General features: G+C 38.2%; 3 protein-coding genes across 3 annotated transcripts in view; all 3 read right to left on the bottom strand.

Annotated features, from left to right (window-relative positions):
* LOC137049211 (NACHT, LRR and PYD domains-containing protein 12-like) overlaps positions 1–7,777 on the bottom strand; it is a 64,125-nt gene extending 56,348 nt beyond the window's left edge. Inside the window, exons 1-3 of the mRNA XM_067427674.1 lie at positions 7,357–7,777; positions 704–976; positions 351–386 (exon numbers count right to left, since the gene is read on the bottom strand). Of these exons, the coding sequence (XP_067283775.1) occupies positions 351–386; positions 704–956 (289 nt within the window). The 5' untranslated portion in view covers positions 957–976; positions 7,357–7,777. The remainder of the gene's footprint in view (positions 1–350; positions 387–703; positions 977–7,356) is intronic.
* Positions 7,778–9,480: 1,703 nt separating this feature from the next.
* LOC137049258 (uncharacterized) lies at positions 9,481–12,680 on the bottom strand. Its single transcript, XM_067427756.1, has 4 exons — positions 11,039–12,680; positions 10,720–10,878; positions 10,501–10,593; positions 9,481–9,878 (listed from the first exon to the last, which is right to left on the bottom strand). The coding sequence occupies exons 1-4, from the start codon at positions 11,978–11,980 to the stop codon at positions 9,555–9,557; spliced, it is 1,518 nt and encodes a 505-aa protein (XP_067283857.1). The 5' UTR covers positions 11,981–12,680; the 3' UTR covers positions 9,481–9,554.
* Positions 12,681–16,572: 3,892 nt separating this feature from the next.
* The window catches only part of LOC137049032 (chemotaxis regulatory protein ChePep-like), a 341,058-nt gene continuing 340,522 nt past the window's right edge, over positions 16,573–17,108 (bottom strand). Inside the window, exon 3 of the mRNA XM_067427428.1 lies at positions 16,573–16,787. Within this exon, the coding sequence (XP_067283529.1) occupies positions 16,573–16,787 (215 nt within the window). The remainder of the gene's footprint in view (positions 16,788–17,108) is intronic.

The following is a 17,108-nucleotide window of genomic DNA, read 5'->3' as shown; positions in this document are numbered from 1 at the left end:
ATAGGCCTACTTGTAATAATAAAAAACAACATAATTATCGATTTTAAAATATTAAACCTGTCAATACAGAACGAAATATTCTGTAGCCTATTTTGCCGTCAATACCATATATATGTATGGTCAATAGGCTACTGCCGACGTTGTCTTTGCTGTATCAATAGGCAATCTATTTATATTAAACATGAAGTATAGGGCTTCCCAGCAGCAGCAGCGCCACATCAGACACGCTTCTGGTGTGCAAAGACAGAGAAAACGCCAGGCAGCCGCCCCGCGGCTGACACGCAGCAGAAAGGCCACGCTTGCAGTGTGTCTCCGGCCTAAGTGTTACTCTTACGCTAATGCTGGTTAACCTGGTTTTACTGCTGTCTTCAAGCATTTTTGTTGACCTGTAGGGAGAAACAAAAGATGAATATAGAATGATAGAAATAAACGGAAGTTAAAGATAAATACTAAGTGAGCTATTTCTTCATAGAATTATAAGTGTCAACTAGATGTTTTGAAAGTCTTCCCTCTTTAACAGGTAGAGTATCTGTAAAATGACTAACTCTTGTGAAACAGGCTAACCCTGTAAGTGACAGTCATTCTGGAATGATAATTCAGAGGTTGTGTGTTAACGTCTTGCATGTTCAAATCCAGTTGTTGTACTCTGACTGTTTGCATTGTAATTAGTGTATTGTCTGCTTTGGCTTGCAGCTGTAGTTACCTTTGAGTTTGTGCTCTAACAGTTCAGCCAGATGGTTTTCTTTCATCCTTCTCAGGATGTCCAGTGTGATCTCCACAGCTCTTGCAGGTCCATGATGCGCCACCATCTGAGCCACTGTGTAATTGACATTTGGCTTCTCCAGATCAGCAGTCGAAGCAAGACCTTCATTCTTTAAGTGCCATTTAAACTTCTTCAGTTTTTCACTGCCTAGATCCTCCAGTGTCTCCAGAAGCTGCTCTTTAATAGCCGCCATCTTCTGTCACCAAGTTACTTCTGCTGGACAATAAAAAGTGTCCTTTTACCACACAAGTACTACAACACTGAGCAAGTTGGAGCTAAAATCTGCAGGGCTGCATTTCCCAAAAGCATTATAAGTTGGTCATAGAACAGTTTCTACTAGCTGTCTACCAGTTTGGGCACACCTTCCCAATACTGTACTGTATGCTAATATTTCAACTAGGGTGCAAATAATATCTGACTGAAGTAAGAGGAAGGACTGATTATTTTTTCATTCCTGACTTGTTTATTACAAGATACAGATATAAAGATGTGGTGAACATGTATCAAATCAATAATAGGTAATTTACTAACACACTGAATTTCTGGACATTATAACCAAAACTAAGATGTCCTAAATGTGAAATGGCCTCTGCTGGCCTGTTTACCCCTTTAACCCTCATATGTCCTTAGTTTCCTCTTTACACTTCGATTCTATATGACCCCAAAATGTAAAGAGTCATTGTAAAAAAATATACATTTTTAATAATACATATAATAAAATCAGGGCTTGACATTAACACCCGCCAACCCGCCAAATGCGGGTAGATTTCAGCTGTGGCGGGTACGGCAGCCACTCCCACTAGCCACTTTGGCGGGTTGAATATAATTTCAGCCTACAGCCAAATGAATTGCCAAATTACAATTTTATTACAATTCTTTATCGATCAACTTGCAGTAAGTGAAGGCGGGATAGGCGGAATCGCGTGAATGGCACACAACAGAAGCGTGCTCTCTCTGTCACACGCAATCAGTTCTCCAGTGACGCTACTAGCTTAACTACATTTTTCGTTTGCACTTTCCCAGGCATTTCTGAAGATCAAGCTCAAATTGGAAACACAACTGCCAAGTCGCCGATATACTTCACATTCTATGTTCCTTTCTGCCCTGCGCAGACGCGCACATATGCACCTCCTTTGGCAGTGAGCGCGGAAAGACGTGTTCGGCGCGTGCACCGGACACGCGCACTATCTAGTTGACGTTTGTTTCCGAGCGCTCAGTTCGCTGTTCCACGCGCGGTGACAAATGTCTAAATTTAGCATAAACATGCAAACACAGGTGCGTATGCATATCATACACATACAGATGAACATACACACACTTTTGTGAAAGTGATATACAATGTAGTCTTGATTTGGGTGGTCACTCTGCATGTGAAAGTTTGAAAGGGTTCAGTTAAACTTCTGTGCATGCTGGAAGTCCAGCCAGAAGAGCATTAAAATAGTCCAGTCTGGAGAGAACAAGAGCTTGAACCAGGAGTTGTGCAGCCTGTTCTGATAGGAAGGGTCTAATCTTTCTAATGTTGTATAAAGCAAATCTGCAGGACCGGGCTGTTGCAGTAATGTGGTCAGTGAAGTTTAACTGGTCATCAATCACAACTCCAAGGTTCCTGGCTGTCCTTGATGGAGTTATGGTCGATGAACCAAGCTGAATGGAGAAATTTTGATGAAGTGCTGGGTTGGTTGAGAAAACAAGTAATTCTGTCTTTGCAAGATTGAGTTTAAGGTGATGCTCCTTCATCCAGTCAGAAATGTCTGTCAGACAGGCAGGGATACGAACACTGACTGTAGGATCATCTGGTTGAAATGAGAAGTAGAGTTGAGTGTCATCAGCATAGCAGTGATAGGAGAAGCCGTGTTTCTGAATGACAGAGCCTAATGATGACATGTAGATGGAGAGGAGAAGTGGTCCAAGCACTGAGCCCTGGGGAACCCCAGTAGCTAGATGATGTGACTTAGACACTACACCTCTCCATGACACCCTGTACGACCTACCAGAGAGGTAAGACCTGAACCACTGGAGAGCAGTTCCTGAGATCCCGGTCTTCTTAAGTGTTGACAGGAGGATCTGGTGGTTAACTGTGTCAAAAGCAGCAGACACATCCAGAAGAATGAGCACTGAGGATTTGGAAGCTGCTTTTGCCAGTCTCAGTGCCTCAGTTACCGAGAGCAAGGCAGTCTCAGTCGAATGGCCGCTTTTGAAGCCGGATTGGTTGTTGTCTAGGAGGTTGTCCTGTTCAAGAAACATAGATAGTTGATTGAACACAACTCGCTCAAGGGTCTTTGCAATGAAAGGCAGAAGGGATACCGGTCTGTAGTTTTCTAAAAGTGCTGGATTCAGAGAGGGTTTCTTAAGCAGTGGGGTTACCCGAGCCTGCTTAAATGCTGTGGGAAAGTTTCCCGTGTGAAGAGAAGTGTTGACAATGTGAGTGAGTGCAGGAGTGATAGAAGAAATGGCCTGAAGGAGGTGAGTGGGTATGGGATCAAGTGGACAGGTAGTAGGGTGATTGGAAAGGATGAGTTTTGAAATATCTGCCTCGGAGAGCGGAGAGAAGGATGGAAGCGTGTTCGTGTTAGTTGTTGAGATGTGCGTGTCAGTTTGTGGTGAGGAGAACTGGTTGCTGATGAGAGATGTTTTGTTTGTGAAAAATGATGCAAAGTCATCAGCTGTAAGAGTTGAACACAAGGCTGGAAAGGGCTACGGGGAAATTGCTAAGCAGCTTGGTGAAAAAAGGTCCTCTGTTGGAGCAATCATTAGAAAATGGAAGACACTAAACATGACTGTCAATCTCCCTCAGACTGGGGCTCCATGCAAGATCTCACCTCGTGGGGTCTCAATGATCTTAAGAAAGGTGAGAAATCAGCCCAGAACTATACGGGAGGAGCTGGTCAATGACCTGATAAGAGCTGGGACCACCATTTCCAAGGTTACTGTTGGTAATACGCTAAGACGTCATGGTTTGAAATCATGCATGGCACGAAAGTTTCCCCTGCTTAAACTAGCAAATGTCCAGGCCCGTCTATGACCATTTGGATGATCCAGGGGAGTCATGGGAGAAAGTCATGTGGTCAGATGAGACCAAAATATAACTTTTGGTCATAATTCCACTAAACGTGGAAGACGAGGAAGAAGAATGATGAGTACCATCCCAAGAACACCATCCCTACTGTGAAGCATGGGGGAGCTTCCAACATGACAATGACCCGAAGCACAGCCAGGATAACCAAGGAGTGGCTCTGTAAGAAGCATATCAAGGTTCTGGCGTGGCCTAGCCAGTCTCCAGACCTAAACCCAATAGAGTAATCTTTGAAGGGAGCTCAAACTCCATGTTTCTCAGCGACAGGCCAGGAACCTGACTGATCTAGAGAAGATCTGTGCGGAGAAGTGGGCCAAAATCCCTCCTGCAGTGTTTGCAAACTTGGTGAAAAACTACAGGAAACGTTTGACCTCTGTAATTGCAAACAAAGGCTACTGTACCAAATATTAACATTGATTTTCTCAGGTGTGTTTCTCAATAAGTATTTTTCAGCTGTAGCATACAAATAAATAGGTAAAAAAAACATACATTGTGATTTCTGGATTTTTTTTTTTTAGATTATGTTTCTCACAGTGGACATGCACCTACGATGACAATTTCAGACCCCTCCATGATTTCTAAGTGGGAGAACTTGCAAAATAGCAGGGTGTTCAAATACTTATTTTCCTCACTGTATGTGTAATTTGTATCACGAGCATTTATACATAGAAATATATGAAGATTTCGGTTGCAAAATGCGATAAACGCCATTTTTTTGACATTTGTATTTTATTATTGGAAATCACTGTTTAGATGTACCTTAATCTATGTGTGAATTGCTGCCATTAATAAGATTTAAACATTTACATTTTAAGCCTACTACAAAATGTATTTTTTTCACAAAATGCAATATCCGCCAGCCCAGTTTCTTTACAAAGTGGAATATAACGGTCAGGATGTCACGCGAGGAGAGAGTCACCGCCGGTGAAGTGTTCCGAGTTTGCTCAGTGATTTAGCGATAATAGCAAAACAAAAAACATATTTTTAAAAAGAGGATTCAATAGGCTAACTAAAAAAGGTTACCATTTAATTGTTTATACTGTAGGCGAGCTGTCAGTCATGTAGGCTACGTCACTGATTAACAGCTGTCTGTCAGTCAGAGAATCAAAGCTTCAGAGTCAGTCAAGCGAACATTATGGATTTCGATGACGGATTGGAGCCGGTCAGGAAGGCATCTAAAGAAAATCATCAAAGGGAGAAGACCAAACGGGCAAGGCATTCAGGGGAGCGAAAACATCCAAAGATTAATTGTGGTCATCATGCAACTGCGAGTAACGTTGGTCTGTGACACACACACACACACACACACACACACACACACACACACACACACACACACACACACACACACACACACACACACACGTTGGTCTATGTGGTTTACAGGGACTCTCCATAGGCGTAATGGTTTTTATACTGTACAAACCGTATTTTCTATCCCCTTACACTGCCCCTAAACCTACCCATCACAGGAAACATTCTGCATTTTTACTTTCTCAAAAAATCATCATTTAGTATGTTTTTAAGGCCGTTTGAATTATGAGGACATTTGATATGTCCTCATAAACCACATTTATAGTGTAATACCAGTGTAATACCCATGTAGTTATACAAATGTGTCCTCATAAACCACATAAACAGGCTCACACACACACACACACACACACACACACACACACACACACACACACACACACACACAACAGTGACTTTTCTTAATGGTATTACAGTAGAATAATATAGCCTATGGTGGATATATAGCGTTTTGCACAAAAAAAAGTTTGTTCTGGCCAAAACTAACTCGGAATCTTATTATTATTAATCAATCTTTGTATATACTATTCCATATATTTATGATGTATTGTTTTTTTAACCAATTTAAATGTTTGACAATGTTAAGATAAATATGTTGCATTTTGGCATGGTTTTTTACTTATTTATGAACTATTTATGTACATAAAATTAAATAAAAAATATCCTGGATTTGAAGAATATTGTGTCCCTGGCCTTCACTGAGCTCAAGTAATAGTTTAATTTACAAAAAAATGTGAATGAACTTGACTGTTGATGTCTTAAATAATAATGTCAAATAACCAACATTTCTCAAAATGGATATATCTCATTTTGCAACGAAACTCTTCATATGTCATCTATATTGATAATTATATGTCTATATATTTGCCTTAAAAGGGTGATGAATTGAGAAATCAACTTTCCCTTGAGTTTTTGATATATAAAAGGTCATGGTAATATAGAGCTGAAAACGTTCTTGTTAATCAAAGAAAAGCTTTTATAGTCTCCAGTGCGTCACACCCATCAAAACCCAACGTTTTGGAGAGATCCTCAAAACCAGTCTAGAAAATAGCCTATTACTTATTAGTGATGATCTTTTTGAATGTAAAAACCACACAAACATCATTAGTTGACCTCAGACAACAGTATTAAAAAAAAGCCAGTTCATGACACCTCAAATGTGAAAGCAACTCAGAAGGACAGGAGCAAGCAGGAAGTAACAAAACCTACACAAGCACTTTTTTTTCTTCTGTGATGACAACATCATTAGTTCAGCAAAACACATGTAATCGATGACAGTGGTAATGGATTTTCCTTGGATATGAGTGTGAGTAAGCATGTAGTGTAATCAGAGAACTGCTCATGAGCAGTTGCATGGCAAGCCATTTTGACTTTTATTCATTCACCAGATATGAATTTGATATCAACAATTCAATTTTTACTAGTTTAATGCTAATTCTTGATATCAACAATTATATTTTCATTATTTAAAATTCAAATTACTGATATCAACAACTAAATTTCAACTAGTAAAAATATTTTAGTAATAAAGTAGTAATAAACTAGTAATAAATATATTCTTATTTCTTGATATTCAAATCCTGGGAATGAATGAATGGCTTGCCATAGTCTTCCTGCGATTCAAGTGTCCTTTACTCTGCTGCTCATAATAGCACTGAATTAATTAAAAAAAAATATATATACGTACCCATGCTGGGTTCTCTATTGTATGCTCTGTGCAAATTTTTGGTGACACAAGAGGAACACAAATGCACCTGGGCTTAAAAGAAACAGTGAATCATCTAGATGGATCCTTTACCAAAACAGCAGAGTACGTTACCCTTCCTCAGCTCTGTTGTTATACGTTTCTAAATGCAGCTTTTAAACCATACATTATATGTTTTGTTTTTAATAATTTTAAACTTAAATTCATTCTCAGTGTTTCAATGATAACAGCGACTGAAATGTTAATCTTTTACTTAGCAGTTCAAAGTCCAAATTGCTTCTGTTTGTGTAAGATAAAGACAAAGGCATTATTGTTTTCAAGCATAAACCTCACTACGCAAGCAAATACGGTAAGGAAAATATACTTATTTAGTCTGTGAAAACATTATATGCATTTTTGTTTCTCAAGTCATCGTGAAATACTAGCTTAAGATATTTCAACAGGGTTTAATATTCCTACATTAAAAACCAGCTACATAAAAAAAGCTGTAAATTAACTTGCCTGCATTGATGGCCGTCAGGAATGACAGCAGACACACAAGCATAAGCAGTCTCATGGATTTAGCATTAATCCTGGTCCTTAGAATTATAGGTGTTGTGTTTTTCTCTGATTGTTATAGTTTATCCCAGCCCTTCAAAGGTAATGTGCCACAATCTCAACAGTTAAGAGAGTGAAGTGATATTCATCTGTAAGATTGCTTATGTAAGTTTGGCAGTATAAGTTATGTTATCATTTTATTGGCCCGGGTTGAGGATGGCTCTGGCTGGCCAATGGGGTGGAAGCAGTAATAATCAGAGGTGGGACGAAGTCACACATGTGCAAGTCACAAGCAAGTCTCAAGACTTAACCTTCAAGTCGCAATTAAGTCCAAGTCATTTGTTGTGAAAATCAAGTCAAGCCAAGTCACTGCTTTATGTCAAGCAAGCCACACCCGTAAGACCTCCGTTCATCTTCAGACACAGTTTAAGATATTTTATATTTAGTCCGAGGGCGTATGCAAGTGTATGCACACTTTACTGTCCATGTCCAGAAAGGGAATAAAAACATCATCAAAGTAGTCCATATGAGACATCAGTGGGTTAATTACAATCTCTTGAAGCATCGGAGATACATTTTAGTCCAAAAATATTAAAAACTACGACTTTATTCAGCATTGTCTTCTCTTACACTGTAAAAAGTGTAAAAGTTGACTTTACTTAGAAAAGCTGTGGAAACTGATTGCCTCAAATTTCCAAGCAAATTAGGTCATCATTTCTGACTTAATCCTACTTACTACCACTTTGTAGAGTTAACTTGCGTATTTGTAGAGGTTACAATACAACTTGAGTACAAGTAACTCTATTTCAAAAGTTCAGCCAACTTACAGATTTAAGTTGGGGTTTGTAAGCAGAACTCATACAAAACAGTTATTTTAACATGTCTGCTTGTTCATTTTACTAGACGAATGTGTGGAAACTGATTGCCTTAAATTTCCCAAGTAAGCTGTACTCAAAAGTCTAAGTTGAGAAAACAAAGACAGACAACAGATATTTGTACAATACTAAAATGTTTATTTGCTCTATAAAACAATATGAAAGACATTACTTAAGGCATGCCTGTCAAAATGGCCAGCTGACATTTTAGAAAAAGTTTAGTACATACTGTACTAAAAAACAAAGACAATAAGAAGAGCACATTTTCTTTGTCTTTAACATGTTTACAAAGGTGTCAAAGCAAATTGTGCAAACACTTTACAGTCTGAATCAAGTTTAGTACAGAACAACTTTTCTAAAGAGAACTGTATTAAAGTTATCTTCCAATAAAATTACTCTAAAACTTATTTTGTGGAAAATACAAAAGTAGCTATCTATAAAACAGTATAGCACTGAACAATTTGAGTTCTCTTAAAAGGCATAGATCTATTCAAAGTGAACCCAGTAATGGTTAAAGGGAGTACATCCAAAAATAAAAAAATGTGATGTTTATCCGCTTACCCCCAGCACATCCAACATGAAGGTGTTTGTTTCTTCAGTACAATACAAATGAAGATTTTTAACTCAACCGTTGCTGTCTGTCAGTCGTATAATACATGTCAATGGGAACATTTTAGACTATGAGAGCTGAGTAAAAATAAAATAAAAAAAATATATGAATCCATATTAAACCCTGCGGCTCGTGAAGACACATTGATGTTTTAAGACACGAAACAATCGGTTTGTGTGAGAAGCCGAACAGTATTAATATAATTTTTTGCCTCAAATGCAACACTATGTATAACAGCTGCAAGTGCACCATAACTTCCAGTGAGTGAGGTCCAATGTACATGATATGGCTTATCTCAATGGGATAAAAGCAGTGGAAGTGATCTATTGCACGAATCATTACACCATATTGTGTAATTTGACCTCGCTTACAGGCAGTAATGGGGCGGGGACGACTAATGCACAGTGTTGTATTTGCGGTAAAACATGATACAAATACTGCTCAGTTTCTCACACAATCCGATCGTTTCGTGCCTAAACACATCAATGAATCGACACAAGCTGCAGGGTTTAATATGGATTCTTTTTTTTTTTTTTACTCTCAAACCCTAAAATATGACCATTGACATGTATTATACGACTTATAGACTACAATGGTTGGAGTTCCCCTGGGGGTAAGCAGATAAACATCAAATTTTCATTTTCGGGTGAACTAACCATTTAAACCATGAAAAAACATTACTGCATTAGGCGATTTTTTAGTGATTGAAGTTTAGGTTTTAGTGACTTGTGGCCAAGGGACAAAATCACTCTCTGTATGAAATCAGATGTGCTCTTCAGTGCTTTTGGATACTCTAAGTTTAGAGCATAAATTAGCCCGAAGAGTAGACACATTGCTTGTGGAAAATTTTCCAGGTTATCCACAACCACAGTACCTTCCAAAATGATTGCCGTAGCTGTGGCATCAAGATGCAATGAGTAGGGCACAGTGGGATAGTCCTCAGGAATCACTGTCATAATACAGACTGCGGTGTCGAACATGTCTTCATTGCCATCACAGTCCTAAAAACAGGAATAGCATATAATAAAAAATAAGGTCAATGTAAGCCACAAAACTTATTTTAAAAACACATCCTTGCATTAAAATGTAAAACTATATGAATAACACTGTTTTATGACTAAATGTAAGACATATCAGTGGATGCATGGAGACATTCAAATGAAATCAAACTGAAGGCCAGCTAAATAAATAAAAACCCATTCTAAATCTTATAATTTGATATTTGAAAAGGTATCAAAATACATCATTATGGAGAATTAATTTAATTAATTAAGTCAATTAAATATCAGATTTTTAATATGATCTAACCTCCCTTCTGTCATTTATATTTCTTTCTTACCTCATTTACTGACTTTATTCATCTCTATTGCGTCTTTCCTTCATTCTTCCTACCCATCTAAATTTCAAACCTCCCATCTATTGTCCTTTTTACAATTGTTTCCCTTTCATTTCTTTGTCTCTTTGTTCTTAAGTTATCTTTCACTTTTTCTCTATCCCTTTCTTTGTTTCAGTGTCCTGACTGTTTTTTTTCCCTTTCGTAACTCTTCTTGAAAGACCTCAAAACAATTTTAAGAACAGTTTACCTGTTAAATAAGAATCACACTACAGGAAAAAAGTACTTACAAAGCATGTCTTGTAAAAATCCGTGGGGTCCTCTCCAAGGAGGAGTGGTAGGCCATGAAGGACGGCTGTTCGTCTCGCATTGACGTTGGATTTCTGCGAAGTTATGAACATCAATATTTATTAGCGCTCATGACACAAACGCAACACAGGTCAGGCAACAACAGAAGCAACAACTGTTTTACTATTGAAAATTATTTGTGATGTGTCTGAGGAACTTACATCATTGTCAATCTGGTGCAGAATCCTCTTAAGTTTGGAGCCAGTGTCTCCACCTTTAGCCCTGAAGATGTCGATGAAACGTTGAGTGAATCTGTCCAGTTCTTGAAAGAATTCGGTTTGCAGGTTTTTGCCAGATATACGATTAAACTCTGACAGAATCTAAAAAAAGAAATAAAAAAAGGACAAACTGACATCAAGTTATCACTTCACTGAAATGTGTTAAACATCAATCTGAAAAGTGGTTAATGATCATTTTGTTTAGAAAATGTTCAACATGAAATTATATATGAAACCAACAAAGACAAGAATATTTACTCACCTGACTATTTGTGAAGAGGGCAGGCCACCTTTCCACTGTGTCCTTCACTGCAAGCTGCTCCTCTATCAATTCCTTTCTGCGCAAGGCAAATGTAGAATTCATGTTCTGGGCTATCAGTGCAGAATTAAGACGACGTTTCTTCATCTCTTCCACCATCTCTTTCCTTTTGGATTCCATGCTGGCTTCATCTTCACCATCAGGGAAATTCGGTAGAAAATTGATTTCAAACCTCTTGGGTCTTTTGACGTTTCTCTGAGGCTGCTGTCCTCTTCTTTTTCCACCATTTATGGATACCTCCAAACATCCAGCTCTACGCAGTTTTGAGCGGTAATTACCCATTTTCCATCTGAGGCTATCATACCACCCATTCCACCCCTTAGATGAGCCAGGCTGGGTAAGGCAGGGATGTTTTTTTATCAAAGCAGCAGCAACAGCCTCATAATCTTCCTTATCTGGGTAAGCTTTGTAACTGTATATTGTCTCGGAAAGTTTTTCGAGAATCTCATGCTTAAGCTCTCCTGACAATTGTAGATATGTTTGATCTTGCATGTACTGTAGATTTCCCTGACGTAATCTGTATTTAACGTCAACAGGAAAATTAGGGATCTCGAAAGTTTCTGGCCATGCAGTACGTACACTATGACATGGATCATCAGAAGCCACAGACAGGATTTCAGTGTCAGCTGTGCTAGGGGTTGGTGTCGTCACAAGTGAGACAATCTTCAGTGTTGGCTTATCTGGCAAATCAGCAATGTCGGAAAGATTCACAAGGGAATTGTTGAAGTCTGGATCCTCAAACTGAAGTGTGAACTTGTACTGAAGTCCCAGCTTTTCTTCAAGTTGTTCCAACAGTGAGTTAACTGTCTGTGGTTTCAAAGGAAGTATGATTTTTCTGATGTCATTGTCACTAACTATAACTCTGAGTATGGTCCTTGTCTCCATATTTGTTCTCTCTACAAAAGTTAAAGAACTGAGTTAGTTTTCTTAAAGTGACAGCTCGATCCAAAAATGCAAAAATGATTTGTAAAGTTTCACTCATCCTACTTTAAATTTCATTTAAAAAGTACATAAAGGCATTATTGTATTGCGCAAGTCACATGGAATTATTAAAGCATTTAAGGGATATGAATTGGGTTTGTTGAGAAATTAAATTCAATATCTAATTCATTTTACTGTATATAAATCTTGAATGAAATTTCCTGTGTAAGGGAGCAACCCTTCACAAAGGATAACATTTAACTGCTGCTCTCTAAATAGTGCATGCGGGATGTGACAGCTTAAAGAAAGTAATGAATTACATATCAGTTTGTTTCTCACCAAACCCATTGATCTACTATTTAAACACTTTGAAGTTGAATGACATTATAGCCTCCTGAAGCATCAGAAGCAATGCCTATCTTCTGACATAGTACAGACAAGAGCAGTCAGAAATGTTTTCAAAAATAAGCCTTTTTGTCTTCCAAATAATAAGAGTAAATGACAATTAGCTGAATTTCGGAAGTCCCTTTAAAACCTGAATTGTCATGTATTCAGCATATGATATAATGTTTGAGAGTAACATAGGTCCTGCCCCGAAGTGTATAGGCTGGCAAAGGAAATGGGTCATTCAGATCTGATGGTTTGGTAATTGACAGTGATAGCACATGACTGCACAGTTCAAAAGAACGTAGGTGCTCAATGTACCAACATGTCAAATCTTTACACACAAACAGAACATCTCTGCTGATGACAAGAATTTTGAAAATCTGTCTGAAATCAGGTAGGCTTTAACAAGTACCAATAGATACAACCATATCTGGATTATACTTGATTCCATCAGTGCTCACAGATGATGCTGTGAGGACAGTTTTCTGAACTGAATATGTTTGTCTCAGGAATTTCTCTTACCCTAGATCTTTCTCTCACACACACTCAGAAACTTGCTGTGATTTTCAGCCTCTACCACCTCAATATGAAGACATGAATGCATCTCCAGTCACTTCATAAGCATTTTGCCGTTTCATTCGACAAAATATATCGTGATATCATGAATACACAGAAACTCGAATCAGATGGCAACCCGTCAAAATAAAAGTTTAACAAAGTAATTGTGACAGGATTAATGTTGTACAGAAGAGCTACATCTCAATGTAATAATAATATATGCATTTAATTTATACAGTGAAGAATATGCAGTGTTATTTAACATTAAACCTATTTAAAAAGAACTGATTATTTAACCCTTAAAGACCTAGAAAATTTTTGAGGCGCCTGATGTGCCTCTACTTTTCTTTGTTTTTCTCCCCCATTCTAGCAGTTATCATCAGGTGCTATATATCATTTTAAACAGGAGAACCTGAAGTTTCCATCTAGCTCATTTGATGTCCCAATTTTAGATTTATTTATTCTGAGAATGGATTAAATTAATATAATTTCAAGAAAAATGGCAGCAAAAGTTAGACTTGGTTGTTTTACAATTCCAGATTAAATTTTGTCTATATGTAACAATACCTTAGCAAGTTATAGCCATTTATTATAACATTATTCTAGGCGTTTCTAGGTTTTTGAGTGAAAACAGGTGTATTTTATTTACTGATAATGTGTCCTAAAAAGTTCAAGTAATAAAGTAAATAGAAAGATTGTTATATAATAACAACACTGAAACAAACATTTTTCTTCAGATAAATATATTATAATTTGAGCATGAAAAACAAACGCAAACAATACATCAAGTTGTGACAACAAACCGTGAAATAAAATATACTGAGGCTACTTTTACATGTGGGCGGCTATTTTCATAAACGGGCATTTCACATAATTGCACATAATCTTCTCAAACACAAATTGAGGAAAATATAATAGTGAAAATGTGTAAAACACAAACTACATACAAATAGAGAAATATACTGGCTGTGCTCTGAGAGAGAGCGCTTTGCACGCGCTTATTTCTGTTAGGTTTCATGATGCATGCAAATTCACACCCACGTTCATTTTTCAGAGAAACGTGATTCGTGGTTCAAAAGACCAAACACTGTGTTAATTGGTTGAGTTGATGAAAGTTTCAACGAATCTGGGCACAGGGGGGTGGGACTAATAAAAAATTATAATTTCTGTTTGGCTCAGGGGAACAACCTGGACAAATCAATGCTGCATATTTTGATGATGCATCCACGCTGACTATGGAGCCTCTGAATGATCAATCGCGAGACATATTATAGCTATGGAAAGCGGAGATTCACCTCTTTATGGTGCAGTTTACAGCATACAGATTGGATTAGAGGTTAAAATTTTATTAAACATTTTAGAACGATAGTTATTTTTAGTCAATGCTGCATATTTTGATGACGCATCGATGCTGACTACGGAGCCTCTGAATGATCAATCGTGATTAATGTTATACCTTTAGAAAGCGGAGATTCTCCTCTTTACGGTGCAGTTTACGGCATACAGATTGGATTTGCGGTTTAAAAGTTATTAAAACATTTTAGAACGATAGTTATTTTTAGCCGCGGGCGGCTGTCTCTGTCTTTAAGGGTTAAGTAGGTTTAATGTCATATTTTCTGTTGTGTGTGTGTGTGTGTGTGTGTGTGTGTGTGTGTGTGTGTGTGTGTGTGTGTGTGAGAGAGAGAGAGAGAGAGAGAGAGAGAGAGAGAGAGAGAGAGAGAGAGAGAGAGAGAGAGAGAGAGAGAGAGAGAGAGAGAGAGAGAGAGAGAGAGAGAGAGAGAGAGAATATATATACACTCACTTAAAGGATTATTAGGAACACCTGTTCAATTTCTCATTAATGCAATTATCTAATCAACCAATCACATGGCAGTTGCTTCAATGCATTTTGGGGTGTGGTCCTGGTCAAGACAATCTCCTGAACTCCAAACTGAATGTCAGAATGGGAAAGAAAGTGGTTTAAGAAATTTTAGCTGTGGCATGGTTGTTGGAGTATTTCACAATCTGGGATTTTCACGCACAACCATTTCTAGGGTTTACAAAGATTGGTGTGAAAAGGGAAAAACATCCAGTATGTGGCAGTCCTGAGGGCAAAAATGCCTTGTTGATGCTAGAGGTTAGAGGAGAATGGGCCGACTAACTCAAGCTGATAGAAGAGCAACTTTGACTGAAATAACCACTCGTTACCTTCAGGCGGATGGGCTAAAGTTGAAGTTGAAGACTGGAAAAATGTTGCCTGGTCTGATGAGTTTTGATTTCAATTGAGACATTCAGATGGTAGAATCAGAATTTGGCATAAACAGAATGACAACATGGATCCATCATTCCTTGTTACCACTGTGCAGGCTGGTGGTGGTGGTGGTATGGTGTGGGGGATGTTTTCTTGGCACACTTTAGGCCCCTTAGTGCCAATTGGGCATCGTTTAAATGCCATGGCCAACCTGCGCATTGTTTCTGACCATGTCCATCCCTTTATGACCACCATGTACCCATCCTCTGATGGCTACTTCCAGCAGGATAATGCACCATGTCACAAAGCTCGAATCATTTCAAATTGGTTTCTTGAACATGACAATGTGTTCACTGTACTAAAATAGCCCCCACAGTCACCAGATCTCAACCCAATAGAGCATCTTTGGGATGTGGTGGAACGGGAGCTTCGTGCCCTGGATGTGCATCCCACAAATCTCCATCAACTGCAAGATGCTATCCTATCAATATGGGCCAACATTTCTAAAGAATGCTTCAGCACCTTGTTGAATCAATGACATGTAGAATTAAGGCAGTTCTGAAGGCGAAAGGGGGTCAAACACAGTATTAGTTTGGTGTTCCTAATAATCCTTTAGGTGAGTGTATATAAACAGTATATTTGTATAGATGGTACCATAGTGTTATTATGATTCCCGGTCCCACTCACTCCCGGTAAAAAAAAATTCTGCCCCCATCCCAATCACGTGATTAATAGTGTTTTTGTTTCGAAAAAAACATCAGCCTCTAAGGCCTACACAGTTGTATGTGTTTTAGTTGATACAGATTTATACTTCTGTTGACATGTAAAATTGTAAATAGGTCATTCTTCTTTTGGCTGATCAACACAGTCTAATTTGTGACTCTTCTTTACTCCTTTTATAGTCACTGGACATCAATAAGGATTCAGGCCTCTAAGGTGTTATAATACCATAACAATAATCAGCACATTATTCAGTCTCTCAATTCATACCACACTGATGACATATAAAACCAGTTCTCTCATACATGAATACTCATGTGGAACTACCAGGGTTATTTTATACCTAAAACTTTTCCCACAGTGTCCACATGTAAACGGCTTCTATCCAGTGTGAATTCTCATGTGCCGGTTAAGGCTCCCTTTTTGGTTGAAACTCTTTCCACACTGTTGGCAGGTGTAGGGCTTCTCTCCAGTGTGAATTCTCATGTGCCAGTTAAGGCTTCCTAACCGGTTGAAACTTTTTCCACATTGTTGGCAGATGAACGGCTTCTCTCCAGTGTGAACTCTCATGTGTCTTTTAAGGCTTACACCTGGAGCAAAACTCTTTCCACACTGAGGGCATGTGTACGGCTTTTCTCCAGTGTGAATTCTCATGTGCCTCTTAAGGCTTTTTTTTTAGAGTGAATCCGTTTCCACACTGTTGGCAGGTAAAAGTACTTCTACTTCCCATATTTTTAGCCTTTTTTTGTGACAAAGTCTTATCAGCCTGTGAGCAACTAAAAGGTATTTCTCTTGTTATGAAATCTTTTTTCTGTATTTGATCTTTCTCTTCCATTTCCTTCAGTACTTCACTCTCCTCTTTCAGCACCATCAGGTCTAGGGCAAAAAGAGACAAATGCAAATTACATTTTTAAAAGTTACTTAATGTTTTTATTTGAGAAGACAGAAACCAGATCAATAAAAGAACAAACAAACATCTTTATATTTTCATTCTCAACAGTCAGATCCATACAGAGCCCCTAAAGCAGGGGTGTCAAACTCAGTTCCTGGAGGGCCACAGCCCTGAAGAGTTTAGCTTCAACCCTAATTAAACACCTGATCCAGCTAATCCCTGATTCTTACCCTAACCCTAAATCCTTCAGGGGGTATTAAAGGAAGCAAGGTTATCTTAATGAACTCTGTTACTTAACCCAAACC

Source organism: Pseudorasbora parva, chromosome 20, assembly GCF_024679245.1.
Source record: "Pseudorasbora parva isolate DD20220531a chromosome 20, ASM2467924v1, whole genome shotgun sequence".
NCBI classification, from domain to species: domain Eukaryota; kingdom Metazoa; phylum Chordata; class Actinopteri; order Cypriniformes; family Gobionidae; genus Pseudorasbora; species Pseudorasbora parva.
This window is presented reverse-complemented; position numbering and strand designations above follow the sequence as displayed.

Bases quoted from the DNA above. Each gene is read 5' to 3' on its own strand.
- LOC137049258 (XM_067427756.1), bottom strand. From the start codon at position 11,980: ATGGAGACAAGGACCATACTCAGAGTTATAGTTAGTGACAATGACATC. The intron at 10,594-10,719 runs GTAAGTTCCTCA...ATAACTTCGCAG, and splicing joins TGCACCAGATTGACAATGAT to AAATCCAACGTCAATGCGAG. The intron at 9,879-10,500 runs GTAAGTACTTTT...TCCTGTTTTTAG, and splicing joins ATTTTTACAAGACATGCTTT to GACTGTGATGGCAATGAAGA.